Source organism: Herpailurus yagouaroundi, unplaced genomic scaffold, assembly GCF_014898765.1.
Source record: "Herpailurus yagouaroundi ecotype Mexico unplaced genomic scaffold, PumYag 209, whole genome shotgun sequence".
Classification (NCBI taxonomy): domain Eukaryota; kingdom Metazoa; phylum Chordata; class Mammalia; order Carnivora; family Felidae; genus Herpailurus; species Herpailurus yagouaroundi.
The window spans coordinates 5,917,236-5,935,017 of record NW_024412440.1 but is presented as its reverse complement, the minus strand read 5'-3'; the positions used below and the strand labels follow the sequence as shown (position 1 = coordinate 5,935,017).

Below are 17,782 nucleotides of genomic sequence, written 5' to 3'. Positions count from 1 at the left end.
TTTGGGAGGTGCTTAGGTCATGGGGATGGAGCCTATGTGAGTGGGATTAGTATTCTTATAAACAAAACCCCAAAGAGATCCCTTGCACCTTCTACCATGTGAACACATAGAGGAGAGTCAGCATTTTACAGCCCTGAAGAGGGATAGGTTGGCACCTTCACTGGGACTTCTAACCTCAGAACTGTGAACTGTTTATAAGTCACTCTAGTTTGGGAATTTTGTTATAGCAGTCCTAACTAACTAATACATTGTCTCAGGTCCATTTGATAGCGTGGAGGAAGGCATTCACCTGTTTATTGGCAAAACAAAACAAATAGAACATGGTATGCTTATTGTAACAGGAGATCCAATGTATATAGAGTAGGAAATATTTCACATAAAATGACAACTCACTGCCCTATGATTCTAGAAGTTGAACTAAAGTATTAGAAAACATATCACAGAGTATATATCAAATATTTATTGAGTACTTGCTGTCTGTGAATTGGAGAGCTGTCTCTAGGAACTCCAGCTGATAGCCAAACAATCAGATTTCCTGTAAACTCTTCCTGAATCTCATATTACCAGAGAGTTCCAGTGGGAAGGGCAATTCTTCCCAAACAAATTAACAGCTATTTCATTTCAACATTTCAGACTTATTTTATCCTCTCTTATCCAAAGATACTGTTAAATCTTTCAAATTCATTTTCCCCAAATGTTCATTTTTGTTGTTGTTATTGTTCTCTTTGGTTCATGATCAAAGTATCATTCTGAATTGTACTAGAATTGGAGATCCGGAGTAGAGGAAGGAGAAAATAGGAAAGTTGGCCAACTTTATGAAATAATCTAATTCTGTATTTAGATACCAATTTGAAATAGCATTTGAATTGAAATCATTTTGATCTATAGGGTTTTAGACTACTCCTATAGGTGTTATATTAGTCAAATTATATATACATATGTATATACATAATGTATATAGTTAATAATCTTATATATTATGTGTATATATATTACGTCTCTATTATATATTTTTATATAGATGTATGTATATATAAGCCACTGAGTGACATAAACAAATACATGCTCTTATATTCATATATCCATATATATTCTATATTATGCATTATAATATGTAATGTAGATGTATACGTAGAGAAATTATTAGTAAAATATTCAATATTACTCCATGAATACTCGGGATTCAAGATTTAATCTAGTTGTATAAGTTCTCCATATGATGAAGATTATTATAATACCCTGTATTTAGCAAAACATGTATTTATAATATAAAATATTTCAATGATATATGAATTAAAATGCTTTTAAAACACTCCAATAACACTTTTATTTATTTATTTTTTTTTAATTTTTTTTTTCAACGTTTATTTATTTTTGGGACAGAGAGAGACAGAGCATGAACGGGGGAGGGGCAGAGAGAGAGGGAGACACAGAATCGGAAACAGGCTCCAGGCTCTGAGCCATCAGCCCAGAGCCCGACGCGGGGCTCGAACTCATGGACCGCGAGATCGTGACCTGGCTGAAGTCGGACGCTTAACCGACTGCGCCACCCAGGCGCCCCCCAATAACACTTTTAAAGACAGAGTATATGTTACATTAGAGCAGAGGTTGGCAAATTTTTATTCTGTGAGGAACCGGGTAACAAATATTGTAGCATTTCAGGACTATATAACTATGTGGGAACTCTCTAGCTCTGCCATCATAGTACGAAAGTAACCATAGACAATATGTAACCACATGAGTGTGCTTCTTTATATATGGACATTAAAATGTTAATTCCATACAATTTTCATCCATCAAAAAATGCTATTGTACCTTTTTTTAAGTTTATTTATTTATTTTGAGAGAGAGAGAGACCACAGACAGTATAGAAAGGGTAGAGAGAGAGGGAGAGAGAGAATCCCAACCAAGCCCCGTGCCATCAGTGCAAAGCCAGATACAGGGCTCCAACTCACTAACCAACCACAAGATCCTGACCTGAGCCGAAATCAAGAGTTGAATGCTTAACCGACTGAGCCACCCAGATGCCCCTGCTATTATACTTTTATTTTTTTTTCAATAATTTGAAATGTATGACACAGTCTTTCCTTAGGAGCTGATATAAAAGAGGTGGAGGGCCAGTTATGGCCATGAGCTAATTTGCTAAACCCTGTTGTTGAGCATATACAGGAAGTGCATGACATAATTCTTAGATAAGAGTGACGTAGACTTGAACTTATTCTTCTCTGTGACATTAGAGAAGGGATATTATCATATCCCACCTTCCATTACTAATGAAGAAGAGATAATTTCATAAATATGTCTTAATCTTGTTTAGTGGTTTGCTGCTGCCTGCATGTACTAGCTCGAGTCAATTGTGCATATAACAAAAATAGGCAAATGCTATTAGTTTTTTTTTTTTATCCCCCCCCTCACCTTGAGAGCTGGTGGTTAAACTTTTACCAACACACCTTAAATGTATTTCTATGTGCCCAAGACTGCTCTGTAAATAAGCTTTGACAGCACACAATAGTGTAGTTGAGTTATTTTTAAGAATTATTATATGTGAATACTTTTTAATAATTGCTAGAATTGTTGCCCTTCTATGAAGTGCATATATCATTGTAATCTCAACAATTTTAGAACAGCAGCAAAAGGGGACTACCTCAAGAAAGCCAGATTACCACTTCTCAATTTATTCAAGTAAGAAAGAGGATTTTAATGTCACGTGACTTCATGAGATCAACTGTGGTGTCAGTGTAAACTTGATGAGATTAAGCTGAGTATCTTTTATCTCAAGGAAAAATTATACTATGTATTAAAAAGAAAAATTTCAACCTACATGTCATTACACAGAAAGGGTCAATAAGTCATCTTACTAGTTGAGGTTCATTTTGTAGGTCTCATTTTATTTGTTCTTGTTTATTTTTCCACATTTTAGTGTAACAGACCAATTTTAAGGGTGGGATGAAGTCAAGAAAAAAGCTGAGAAAAATTCCATAAAGGCAGGACAGAAAAAAAAAAAAATCTCAGATGAAAGTGAGTTGCAAGTATTGCTTACCTACTTCTTTCAAAAATGTTTCAAAACATACCCCACAAATATTTAACCTCTTTTTTTTTTCCACTGTATCCTAACAGACGATAGTACATTGTTGGTTGTTGTCTCCTAATGTCATTTTATATTACTGTATTAAAATAGAAAAAAAAAAGCAAAACAAATAAATCCTGCGTTCTTAGTAAAAGAAAAATAATAATGGGAAAAAATCCAAACTCAGTAAAATCTTTTATCTAGCAAGAAGTCTACATTTCATGTGTGTGTGTGTGTGTGTGTGTGTGTGTGTGTGTGTGTGATGAGTAATAGTCAATATAGGAATTGTGTTAAATTTAAAATATAAAGTCAAGAAAGCCTCTGGTGATATTTGATTTATTTAGCTTAAAAGTTTTAGAAAATAAGAATTTATTTCCTTGGTTTATTTAATTTAGTTCCATTTATTTTCCATTAAATGTAGTTCCAAACACCTTTATTTTATTTTGCTTATTTATTCTGTACACATCCAATTTGAATTGTTTCATATTTTCATGTTTTTCTTATAAATCTTGCACTTCTATGGCATATATGTATGTTTAAATTTTATTTATTTTTGCTAGAAATTAATGAGGCTCTCAAGGTATATCTTACCCCACCATCTGCTCATTTCCAGGTTCCATTTCTCCACTTACCCTGTAAATATATCTTACCCTGTAAATATATCTGTCTACCCATTTTCCACGGTATTATATTCCATTTCCACAATTTGACATGCACTGATAATTGCCATCCCAGTTATTCAGATCTCCTCCGAGCTTAGATGTATATATCCTGTTCTAGTTGTACTTGCTTAACATCTTAATAACCAAACTCATCAATTTGCTTCCTAACCTGCCTCATCTTCTTGCATTTCTGATTTTGTTGGAGTGTAGAACCATCTATTTGAGTAGTTTGCAAATTGCACTTAACCCACCCACATAAAGCATAAAGTTCATTATAATTAAATAACAGTTGTTTTCCCTAGCCATGATTCTCTATTAGGAAATGTTCCCTGGACATATGCAGACAGATATATAAAAAAATATTCTATGCATAGAGAGAATAAGAAGCTTACAGGATGCATAAAATAACAAAACTCATAGCAGTGCTTAGAGAGAAATTTATAACTGTGAAAGCCTATACTAAAAAGATGAAAGTATTCAAATCACTAAACTAACTCTTCTCTCTACAAAACTAGAAAAAGAAAATCATGATAAACACAAAGCAAACAGAGGAAGGAAATAATAATGATTACAGTGGACAAGTCAAATAAGGAAAGGAAAATATAAAGAAGATTAAGAAAATTAAAATTTCTTTCAAAAGATCAACAAAATTGACAACCTTTTAGCTGGACTGATGAAAGAGAGAGAAAATGTTGATGAAAACAATTAAAAAAATACATCTCAGAGAATGGAATGGTATATTTGTATATCATATAGCTGAAAAGAGACTGACATTCAAATATGTAACTTATGCTTAAACTCAATAATAAAAATTAAAGAATTTATTTATTTATTTAAAAAATTTTTTTCACGTTTATTTATTTTTGAGACAGAGAGAGACAGAGCATGAAGAGGGGAGGGTCAGAGAGAGAGGGAGACACAGAATCTGAAACGGGCTTCAGGCTCTGAGCTGTCAGCACAGAGCCCGACGCGGGGCTTGAACTCACGGACCGTGAGATCATGACCTGAGCTGAAGTTGGCCGCTTAACTGACTGAGCCACCCAGTCACCCCTAAAAATTAAAGAATTTAAAATAGGGAAGAATTTAAATAGAAAATTCATCAAAGAAGATACACAGTGGACAACAAACACGTGAAAAGATAACCAGTATCATTAGTCATTGGGGAAATGTAAATTAAAAAAACCAAAAATTTGGTGCACCTGGGTGGCTCAGTTGGTTGAGTGTCCAACTTTGGCTCAGGTCATGATCTCACAGTTCATAGATTTGAGGCCTGTGTCAAGGTCTGTCCTGACAGTTCAAAACCTGGAGCCTGCTTCAGATTCTTTGTCTCCCTTGTTCCCTGCCCCTCCCCCACTCACACTCATGCTCTCTCTCTTTCTCAAAAATAAACATTTAAAAAACCCACAAAAATGTACTACTTCACATCCACTAGGTTGACTATAGTCAAAAGGACAGACAATAACAAGTGGTGGTAAAGTTGTGGAATGATTAGAACGGTCACTCATGGCGGATGGAAATATAAAATGGTGCAACCAGTTTAGAAAACACTTTGGCGTCCCCTCAAAATGATAAATATAAAGATATCTTATGACTTGTCAACTTCACTCTTAGGTATACTGAAGAAAATTAAAAATATGTACACATTTCAAAAAATGTACACGAATACTCATAGCAGCATTATTCATAGTAGCCAAAAAGTGGAAACAACCCAAATGTGTACCAAGTAATTAATGGAAAACCAAAATGTGATATACCCATACTACTGACATGTGGTACAATATGGGTGAACCTGAGTACTCTAAGTAAAAGAAGCCAATCACAAAAGACCACATATTGTATGATTCCATGTATATGAAATGTCAAAAATAGGCAAATTATTGGCACAAACAGCAGGTTACAAATTTCTAGTGGCAAATATCCTAGGGCTTGGTATGGAAATATGGGGAGGGACTGCTAATTGGTACTGGGTTGCTTTTTGGGACAATGAAAATATTCTCAAGTGGTAATATGTGCAGATGTTTTGAATAGCCTAAAAGCCACTGAGTTCAAAAAATGTCAATGATTTATTTTGAAATTGAACTTTAAAAATTTTTTAAAGTTTACTTATTTATCCTGAGAGAGATAGAGACAGCTGGAATAGGGTGGGTGGGGCAGAGAGAGAGAGGGAGACAGAGAATCCCAAGAGGCTCTGCACTGCTGAGACAGAGCCTGACACAGGGCTCAGACTCATGAAACCATGAGATCATGTCCTGAGCCACAAACAAGAGTCAGATGCTTAACTGACTGAGCCACCCAGGAACCTCTGAAAGTGAACTTTTATTTTTTTTTTTAATTTTTTTTTTCCAACGTTTATTTATTTTTGGGACAGAGAGAGACAGAGCATGAACGGGTGAGGGGCAGAGAGAGAGGGAGACACAGAATCGGAAACAGGCTCCAGGCTCTGAGCCATCAGCCCAGAGCCTGACGCGGGGCTCGAACTCACGGACCGCGAGATCGTGACCTGGCTGAAGCCGGACGCTTAACCGACTGCGCCACCCAGGCACCCCTGAACTTTTAAAAATGTATTGCCTTCCCCCCTTTTTTTTCAGTGAAAAAAATTATATCTATTTCTCCTCATGAAGATTTAAGCTTCAAGTCAAAATTCAAGCATTACATATAAGAGACATACAAGAGATTACATAACAGAGATACTTATACAGATGTATTTTTGTTCGATGATATTTTCCTATATTTTTCTTTAGCTTTCTATTTTGCTGTATTTGCTAAAATTTCATTATAGAGAGAGTGTGCGTGAGCAGGAGAAAGACGCAGAGGAAGAAAGAGAGTTTCTCAGGTAGGCTTCATGCTTAGCACAGAGCCCAACGCAAGGCTCTGTCCCAGTACCCTGGGATCACGACCTCAGCCAAAATCAAGAGTCAGAGGCTCAACTGACTGAGCCACCCAGGCAACCCAATTTTGCTGTATTTTTAAAATCTAATTTCACATAAATAAATATAGCTTCTCACTGCACTGATCGATTGACCACCCTGAAATAGCAAATCCAAAAACTATGCTTCTCTAAATTAGCTCAGACACAAGTATTTTAAGAGTCTGTCATTTTTCATATATATTGTTACAACTTTTACAGCAATTTTCAGAGGTTGATGTAGACTGAAGTTTTTTCATGCTTATTCATTTATTATGAGCAATGTTCAAAGAAAATAAACTTTAAATTCTTTTATTTGAAAATTACATATAGAGAAATTTTACTTTGTGGTACTGCTTACATCCTATGCTTATAATATACCTGTAGGGTTTTGTGTTTTTCTGTTCACTGTAATATGGATATTAGTTGACTACCATACAAAACAGTCAGAAGATTTCTTGGTTATGATAATAAAAGAAAAGGAAAAACAAGGAAGTATCAGTATATGGGTTCCCCATTGGAATACTACTTTGGAAAACACTATTTATTATTTTAGGACTTATTGAGAAAATATTGTTTTCAAAGTATCTCTAATAATACAAATTATAACACAATTCTATGTATATCAACACATTCACATTTAGAAAATAAATACAGTTTACTGGCCAAACAATGTCCTTAGTTGTCTATATTGCCACATATGTCTTACCTTTGTCTTGGCAAGCTGATGAGGGGTTGTTTATGGCACCTCTTGCTAAGGCTAAAGAGCTTGTGTACAATTTTCTGCGCCTTTAGGAACAGTTGTTTCATGCTGTTCTCCAGTTGTTCATAGCGGCGCTGAAAATTAGAATCCATTGTCCACAAATGCATTATGGTAGATGTGTTGAGGAAATAATTCATGGGTAGCCTTTTCATAAAGAACTTGAATTCATCTGGAAAAATATTGAAATTCAATACTTTAATAAAATAGTTATTTTCCCTTTTCTCCAAACACATTTAATATGTTAATATTAAAAACAAATACAATCTATGATTCTGTGTGTAGCAAATTAATAGCAAGTTAGGATTTTTTTTTTGGTGCTTTCGAATTGTTTTATTTTTTTGTTCCCCTTAAAATAGAACTTTCATGGAAGAAGATAATTAAAATAACTTGTGCCAAATAGGCAAATAGTTTGGCCTGGAAGTTAAAGCTGAACTTAATTTTTCCATGTTCTCCTTAGATGGTATTTGAATGAACTTTCTCCCACAAATGGTAGTCATTAATTTAACTTTCATTTTTGGCATTAATATTAATAATTCTTTACAAGTGCTCCATTTTAAAGAAATATTTTCATTAACTCAGTAGAGAAAATATATATAATCATTATTAAATGATTATATTAATGTTCAAAGAAAGAGAAAGCTTTTAAAATAGAAAATTTTTAAATTCAACTATGCAATCTGGTTATTCCCTTTAACTATATTTTAATGTGTCAAGGCAAAATAGTTTGAAACAAAGTGTATACAGAAGAGAAGAACATTAAAAAAATTGAACATTAAAAATTGGTGCCATTGGGGCGCCTGGGTGGCGCAGTCGGTTAAGCGTCCGACTTCAGCCAGGTCACGATCTCGCGGTCCGTGAGTTCGAGCCCCGCGTCAGGCTCTGGGCTGAGGGCTCGGAGCCTGGAGCCTGTTTCCGATTCTGTGTCTCCCTCTCTCTCTGCCCCTCCCCCGTTCATGCTCTGTCTCTCTCTGTCCCAAAAATAAATAAAAACGTTGAAAAAAAAAATTAAAAAAAAAAATTGGTGCCATTAATTATCTATCTGAAATTGTTTTGTTTTGTTTTTTTTCAAATGTCTGATTAACCAACGGTAGAAACCAAAGTTGATGCCACACTAAAATAAGCAAGCATCTAAAAGTTTATTAATTATCTAAACATAAAAGATAGTTGAGACAATAGCCAAAAGATAGAAACAACTCAACTATCCATCCATAGATAACTATATATACTAATTGTGGTAGCATATATATATATATATATATATATATATATATATAATATACGAACAGTATTGACCCATAAAAATAAGTGAAGTTCTGATACATGTTAAAACATGAATAAACCTTGAAAATACATAAGTGGAATAAGCCAGGCCAAAAAAAAAGGCAAAATATTGTATGATTCCACTTATATGAAATATCTAGATTAGTCAAGTTCATTGGGATAGAAAATAGATTAGAATTTACCAGGGGTGAGGGAAGAGCATATGGAACACAATGATTGTATATTAGATACAGAAATTCTGTTTGCAGTGATGTAAACTTTTTGAAAACAAGACAGTGGTGATGGTTGCACAATATTGCCAATGTAATTAATGTCACTGAAGTGTATAGATAAAATGGCAAATTTTATGTTTATATATATTTTACCTCAATAAAAATATATGTTCACAAAAGAAAAGAGTATAGCCTTTCTCCCATGTCTCTTTTACTTCCAAAGTAAATATGAACAAGGACTCAAAAAACAAAAACACCCTTTTTATGGCTTTTACTATTTCTTAAAAGCATTGGTTTTGTTAAGAATTCCATGTTGCTTTCATTTCACTATAGTGTATGGCTGAGTTTTGTCCACACAAACACACCACAAAATTTGTAAAGTGTTTTCAGTGGCTTAAGAAGTATTATTTGGCAGGTGAGACAAGTGACATTATAGTCACTCTTATACCCACCAAAAAGTTATATGGTACACATTAAACCCTTCCTCTGTACCTTCATTCCCTCCTTTGAAAATCAGAACATTATGGATGATCATAATCTCATTTAACTTAAAATTCTATGATGTTATACACAATTCTTTAAAGTTCCATTTAGTTTTAAATATCCAATTCAAAAAACAGTTGTTTTCAAATGGTCAGTTGCAGTCATTTTTATTTAACTGAATTCGGACAAAGTGTGTCAATAGCAGTTTCGTGATGCAAGCAGTGTTTCTAACACACTGTTTTAAAACCTCCAAATTATCATTTTTAAACTATGCCACTCAGGCAAAAGAGAATTACACCAACACATGTACATATTTAGGGCAATTACTTTATATTCATTTTATGTATTAGGGCTATTTCAATATTCAGATCCAAACTATTTCATCAATGCTGCCAAGTACTTTCTGTCAATTAACAGAAAATTACATTCATGAATATTGGAATTGTTATTTCTTCTAGAGCAAAGGAATACAGAGTCCTGGCATCTTTTGGTTATTGAAGGTATAGACTTTTACTAGAAGAAGGAAAAATGATTTTTATATCAAAAAATTATGATGAAAAATTTTCAAAGTTTATTTATTTATTTTGAGGGGGCAGGCAGAGAGAGACAGGGAGAGAGAGAGAGAATCCCAAGTAGGCTCTGCACTGTCAACACGGAGTCCCACATGGGGCTCAAGCCCATGAACCATGAGATAAAGATCTGAGCCGAAATCAAGAGTCAGATGCTTAAAAGACTGAGCCATCCAGGCACCCCTATGAAGAAGAATTTTGAAGGTATACCCATTTGATATGCTTAAAATAATTTTTTAAAAGTAATCAGTGTATAAATAAGAGATGCATTTTAAAATTCCAATTTCACAGTACCCTACATTTTGTTTGGTCCCATGTGTCTCTTTGAGAAATTCCTTCCTTTGAATAAAGGAGTTGATGCATGGAAATTGGAAAGCATTTCTTGGAATATTCACAGAGCAGATGCCACTACTTTGAAAACTAATCATTCATTTCATTGTCATCTTTTACTTGAAAACATTTGATAAGACTTTATTGTTTCATGGCTATGCATATTTTAATTATTTTCATTGTTTGTTGTAATACACTTCTGAAAGTTTCTAAATTAGTAAATTTTATTCCAGTTAAATAGTATTTTAAAATAGAATGCATTTTGGATTATCAAAATGTATGTAACAGTGTCTGTCAGCTGAAAACTGTCACTATGTAATTTCTAAGAAACACAGTTTTAACATGGCACTTGAATAATGACTTCATTATGAAGTCATTAAGAGTCACTATTGACAGTCACTCAAAATACTTATTGGGCACCTGTTGTGCACAGAACATACAGATGTTTCAATTTATGAAAGTGAGTGTGGATAAACTTTCATCTTAATTTTTAAATGGCAAATGACACAAGGTTATTTTTGATACTAAAATAATGTCTTCAGTTTCTGAAATTCATTCTACTAGAGGTCAAGAGAATCTCCAGAAATATGCTTCTGGATATCTTTTCTTTTGTGCTTGGCAATTAGTAAAATTCATTTTTATAGAATGTGAACACGAAATTTCAGTGATACATTAGAATTATTACATGTCTAGTGATTTACATAACTACAAAGAGACAATACAATGATTAAGGGATGTCACACAACATTTTAGCCCACTGTATATGCCAGAAGTCATGTCGAAGATAAAGTACTTTTCAAATGGCAAGTAAACGATGACTAACCATACATTTTGTGGTGCAAAAACTTAGAAAACAAATTAGGGTTATATAAAAATGACCCAGAAAAACTAAATTTAGTATCTAGATTATTAGGGAGATATAAAACTGGAAATACCTGTTAAGTATGTACCAACTAAGTAATTTTGTTCAACATGGTTTTGAGGACTATAGAGAAACAAAATAATACAACAATAATTATAATAGTAATAAACAACCTCTTGCTGGCAGGAAATTGCAGTCAATCACTGTTCTTAAGAAAACTAGGTCACATGAAGCAAAGAATAATACGAAGAGAAATGTATGTCGTTAATGAATATGTGGAGGCAAAGGGAATTAGGCTAAGTGACACTTTCCAAATAAGTTATAGAAGATTAGCTGGGCACCATGTTAACTCTCTATACTGCTAGTACTTCTCCATTAAATAATATTTTTTAAAGTATAAATGTATTTTTTAAAAAACAGTTGAACAAGATTCATTCTCCGCCCCCCTCCTCTGATAGTAACTCTAGTTAACACTTGATATTTAATCAGCTAGTTTTGAAACTAATCTGATCTCTCCCCATCCCCATCTCTCTGTCTCTCTCATTAGTTCTTACTTTGACAGGAGCTCCTTTAAGTGCTTTAAATATTAATACAATTCCTCTAATAATCCTTCATGTGAATTTTATTGGCACAGTTATGGATGTAGAATACAGATGATTTTCATCTCATAACCCTGTTAGCAAAAGTTTTTATTAACACTACTGCATTTACATATTGATCTTATGGATTTTTATATTTATACGCCATTCTCATGCTTCACAGTCATAAATATGGATATCCTGATTTGCCTTTCTGCCTATACTGATGAGCATGAAAAGCATTGACCAATATAATTATATACTTTCAAATATTCAAAATCTATGTTCAGAACTTATTGAGGATATATTTTCAAATGTGTTCTAAAGCATTCTAAATTTTCTAGAGCTTTGAGAAAATACAATTCATTTCCTCAAAAATGTAGAAAAGTAATCAGGTATTTTTCATGATTATTTAGAAGTTACTTCTTCAGTTATAAATCCATCAAAATAATCCAAAACAGAAACTCTTTCCTTTAGAAATTAGGACTATGGTTAGGAAGGACTGAGGGAGGAAACTGTGCTTTTATGTTTTTTATGAATTCATATCAATGTGTTACTTGAGTAAAATTTAAATAACTATTGTGAATCCATATAAAAAGATAGCCAAAAAATACTATTGACTTGTCAATACACTATGTGCATATCTTATGTGTTACACATTTAAATAAATTGATCTTATTTAGTTACTTGTTAATATAAAAGTAGAAGCCTGCTGGTTCACATTTTATGCATTGCTTTCTGAATACTTAACCTATTGAGACAATCAAAAATCTTTTCAGTAGAAATGACAATTCTGGGGCGCCTGGGTGGCGCAGTCAGTTAAGCGGCCGACTTCAGCCAGGTCACGATCTCGCGGTCCGCGAGTTCGAGCCCCGCGTCGGGCTCTGGCCTGATGGCTCAGAGCCTGGAGCCTGTTTCTGGTTCTGTGTCTCCCTCTCTCTCTGCCCCTCCCCCGTTCATGCTGTGTCTCTCTCTGTCCCAAAAATAAATAAACGTTGAAAAAAAAAATTTAAGAAATGACAATGCTATATGGATGACAATCTTAATTATTATGAAAGTATAGCAATGGTCTTACTACAGTAATAAAATATTGTACAATATCTAACAAAATGTGCAAAGAACAGGGACACAGAGCATTTTAAAATGAAGGAAGCTAATAGGCAAAAAAAATTGTGTGTCAGTTGTATGTGATGAATCTATGAAACATTGTTTTTAAAAAGAAAGAACCATCATTTCTGATTTTGTGACACTACCAATTTAATGCCTTCAAACTCATCTCATGCTTATGTTTGCGAATGCAGGACTTTCTGAAGTAATACATATTAATAACAACTGACTGTAGTAACACAAATTTTCTGTAAGCAATAAGCCAATAAAACAAATAAAGTTCCTCGTACTGAATACTGTACTGTACCCTGAACACATGGCAAAATATATTGATTCTATGGCTGTATTTTTATTTATTAATTTGTTTGTTGGTTTAGTCTAAAATAGGTTGATACTTATACTAAGTACTAACTCCAAAGCTGACAGATGAACATGAAATTGTGTTCATCAATGCTCGTCAAAGTTATTGCTCAATCGGAACACCCTGGTATAAAGTTACTTTTTGTTCCTCAAGAGCCAGTTTTCTAGAAAATAGCATGGATTCTTTTATCTTCTGATATTTGCTAGCAAAGATTTGCCCAAATTAATTGCAAACCTTGACATGACAGAAATCATTGCCTTACTTGGTAACATACACAATCCAGAAGCAATTGGGGATGTGAGTAGGAAGATAGACTGATATAAAAAAAAAATTTTGAGAGAAAGAAAATTCATGCAATCAGTGTCCCGAATGGCAGAAAGTTACCAAGGATTGAAATGAAAATCTTACCCCTGAGGGAGTACAATGAATACATAAATACATAAATTGTGACCCACTCCATAATTCTGACTATAATTATTCAATTTTTACTTTTATAAAGATTTTTTATCCAAACATTTCATAGGGACTATTTGAATGATTTTTATTAGCTTAGAATTTTCCTAACTTTTACAGTAAATCATTGACATGACTTTGAGTGGCCACATATCATTGGAAGTCTATTCACATCATTCTATGTCATGGGTATAGAGTTTCTACTGAAATTGACAAAATACTATAATGTTGCATAAACTAAATGACAAGCTTGTTCAATAGCTTGTGAACTGGCCAATTTTATGAGGCTACAAAGTGATGGGTACCCAACGGCATAAATCTAAAACTGATCCTAATCCCTAGTAGTTGTGTAGAAATAAATTGTGCTTTTCCTGTTTTCCTTTTCTCTGAAAGACACAACATATTTTCATATTAAAATACTTCAGTATGGCGAGCCAATTAGTTTGCCCTTCTTTAGAGGATCCTCTTTATGAACTCCTTTTCAAACTTTTGAGAAATTACCCAAACAGAGCATAAACTACAGAACCTGAAAGATTCAGGTCTTCACTTTCCCAGTGTCCTTACAGATAGAGTGGGCGCATCATGAAAGCTATAGGAATCCAGTGTGCCCACCCAGATTTTGAATCTTAAGTCACTGATGCAATAGCAAAGAGGATGCCCAGGGCAACTCTCTCAGGCAGTAGTGGTGACAGCGGTGATGGTAGTGTCCGGAGCAATCTAGCATTTATTGCAGTTAGCGGTGATGACCTCACTAAGTAAGTCTTATGCAAGATTTTTTACTTTATCCTATGTATCCCAAAAGTATGCTTCTCCAGATTTCTTGATGATTCCATATGCTATACAATATCCTCTAATGAATTCCTTATCAGATTAGTTCAACTAGAGCCTGTTTTCCTTACTTGCAGCAAAGAATCCGGGCTAATAAAGTAGTGGTATCAGAAGTGTTTTGGCAATAGCTCTCCTGGGGAATTGGGACAATATATACTTGGTGTCCTAGACTGGTTGAGACATGAACCTTTTTCAATCTATATGGTTTTATGAGTGGAAATTTGACAACAGAAATTACCACCTGTGCTCATCTAGAATGCTGTGGAGACAGCATTTGGGACTATGTACCCACAGAACTGAACGAAGCACATGAAAAATTCAAAGACTGAGGGTGAATTGGTTACTGCAAATAGAGATGGCTTGCTTAAAGAGCTCAAATCCCTGCCCTTTCTTCTCAAAGAACGGAATGAATGTTGGAGACTTTCAAAAAGTGTGCTAAAGGAATCTTTTATCTCTTGCAGCTGTAGGGCTTCAAAACAAACTTTGATCCCAAGACTGAATTTAAATTCCTGCTAGATCTGTTAAATTAAAGTTAGAAAGAACGCTGATTGGGAAGGCATGGGAACAGGGTAACTGCAAGGTAGGTATATGGAAGGACTGAAATTAACTCAGAATAATTCAAAGCATTAATCATTAATACTTGCTTCCTTGACTCCAAGAAATAGCACCTTCTTCTTTGTCTGATTAACTAATGCTGTCTTGCTTTCAGCCGTTGTAATAATCTTAATCAAAGGAATGACCTTCACTGGGAAGCCAGAGTTCATCATGGCCCACTTCCATCAGCCATTATGCCCCAGGGGAGTGTATTGAAACTAAGACTAATTTTCCAATAAGCTATCACGAATTAGCGAATTTTTATTGGAGAAAAAAATTACATGCATTGGTGAAAGACAAAGCTAACATCTCTGCTGAATAATGTGGCTGTTTTCTGTAGGGTAGGGATACCAGTTAGTGTGAAAAGCTGTGTGAAATCAGGAAAATTCTGATTTCAATGAGGATACAATTAATACTCTGATTGAAGCATAGGTATCATAGTATACATTAGTTCTAGTGTGCTACTTAGAAAGGTCTAAACAGTAGGAATTTTATAGTTTATTAATCACCTCATGGTTCCTAGGGATTTAAATACAGCACTGGTGCCCTGAAGTCCTATTTGATTTGTATAATTGAAAAAAAATTAAATCTGGAGGCTAAGACCTGACTTGAGTCATCATGAGAGAGAAGAATGAGGCCCTATTGAATTCCCAGTCCTGAATCATCTCAAAGACTCGGAACTCCTGTAACAAGTTTAAGTAGGACAAATCTTTTCTGTACATTGTGAATTAATTCTTAGGGCTCCTGAATGCCAGAATATTCCAGGAATCAGTGGGCAGCCTTATAGAATTAAGATAGTAAATTGGGTTTTCCGTGAATCCCCCTCAAATTAGGTCTGGTGGGAACTTAACTCATGCCATCTTTATTTTTCCAGTCCCTGAGTAAAGAATTAGAAGAGAGGAACATTGGCTCCCTAACGTATTATGAAATAAGACCTATTAAGGTAAGAAGAATACAATGAAGCTTTCCTTTCCTACCAAAAGACTAAATCCAAAGTGATATTGCTTATTTTGTTCTGTTTGACACAATTGCAGGAATTATAGATCCATTCAGTACTGAAATATGTGAGGATAGTATTCATATTCCGTCTCCAATTAACTCATCGTGTTGGCTACAGCTTAACCATGGAGCAACTCTAATTGAAATGCTATTCCAGATGTGGCAGCTTACTGGTGGAATGACTCCTGGCACTAGGGATAAATCCTCTCTTGTGGCACAAATTGTTTCCTCTATCATTGTACACAGAGAATATACCGGAAGCAGTTTTCTTGTTTCAAGTGTCAGGTACAAAAGGTAAACATTCTCATTTCTCCTTTCATTCTCGGATTCAATCATTTCACAGTCTCCGTGATATGATTTATTTCATGGGAACGTAGACCATCTCATCATGCCCCAGGACATATTTTGTTAATGACATCATACTGAAAAAACTTGGAAACCCAGGTAGTAGAGATCCTGGCTGCTGGCCCGTACCTTCGCCATGTACAAGGACCACAAATCAATCTTATGAAAACGGAAGCACTCAATGCCTGAGTGAAATTTCTAAGTCAGTGGCCCTGAGCACATTTGAATATTCTCTCCAAAAAAGAGGAACAGGTAACTGCTTCTTCAACTCCCTTTACAACAAAGATATACAAATGTTGGAAGTTGTGTGAAATGAATTAACGATGAGTTCAATAAGCTGTTTTGGGGTGTCAGATGTGCCAGTTGTAGATTCTTTTGCTTCTCGACGTCCTCAAGAAATTACACTTGCTATGGGATTTAGGGACTGGGCCTGGCATAGCCTCTGAGCCGGAATCTCTAGTCCTCCTGCAGATTCCGTGAGCCGTCCAAGCCATTTCTTTAAATAAATTCTTTTTCTACTGCAGTCAGATCCTATTTTTGAAAGAACGTTGACTGGTAGATACAGCTAATAAAGGCCTAAAGGTAATTACAATCTAGAGGTTAACAAAAGTATAACAAGTATTTATCAAATGTCTACGGCATGCCTATCACTGTGCTAGCTGTGTTAAAACTACAATAAGAATCATTATTGTAGCTATGACAATAGTACTTTCTTCATAGGTTTTCTGTGTAAATGAAATTAGATAATTACCATGAAAACTTAATAAAATGCCTTTTTCGTAATTAGTGATAAATGGTGGCTATTATTTTTCTTCTTACAATTTATTCAGTGTTTCTATGCATGCTGTGGTGAGCACTTTACATGGATTATCTCATTTAATCCTTACAGCAGTCCTTGGGGATGGGTGCTATTATATTCTGCATTTCACTGTTGAGGAAATGTACCTTAGCAAGGTTCAACAAATTGTTTAAAGTGACACAGTTATTAATTAGAGCTCAGAACGAACCAACTCTGAAAAATGCATGATTTCTGTCTTAACAAACAGAGGTAATGAGGAAAAAGTTACTATTCTCTATATTTAAAAAGTACCTTTGTTTGGTAGACCTCACAAATGTTATTACATCCAGCCTCATGACAGTGAGGTAGGACAGACCAGATTTATTGAGATGTGATGTGAAACTAATTTGAATTTTGGAATTATAGCACAGAGCCAACTATAAGAAAAGAAAATGAGGAAAATAATAGACTCAAGGAAATATAAAAGGAGTGATAATTTTATATTTCTCTGAGGGTTGCAGCAACCTTTTATTTTTCTTTGTCTTTTCCATTTGCAAAAGCCTAACACAGTACATTACATATAATATGAATTAAGTATATATTTT

At 34.5% G+C, this 17,782-nt stretch overlaps 1 protein-coding gene across 3 annotated transcripts in view; it reads right to left on the bottom strand.

The window, feature by feature from the left end:
• BRINP3 (BMP/retinoic acid inducible neural specific 3) overlaps positions 1-17,782 on the bottom strand; it is a 402,427-nt gene that overhangs the window by 66,592 nt on the left and 318,053 nt on the right. For all 3 annotated transcript variants that reach the window (XM_040453613.1, XM_040453615.1, XM_040453614.1), the window contains exon 7: positions 7,344-7,566. In XM_040453613.1, coding sequence (XP_040309547.1) covers positions 7,344-7,566 — 223 coding nt within the window. The remainder of the gene's footprint in view (positions 1-7,343; positions 7,567-17,782) is intronic.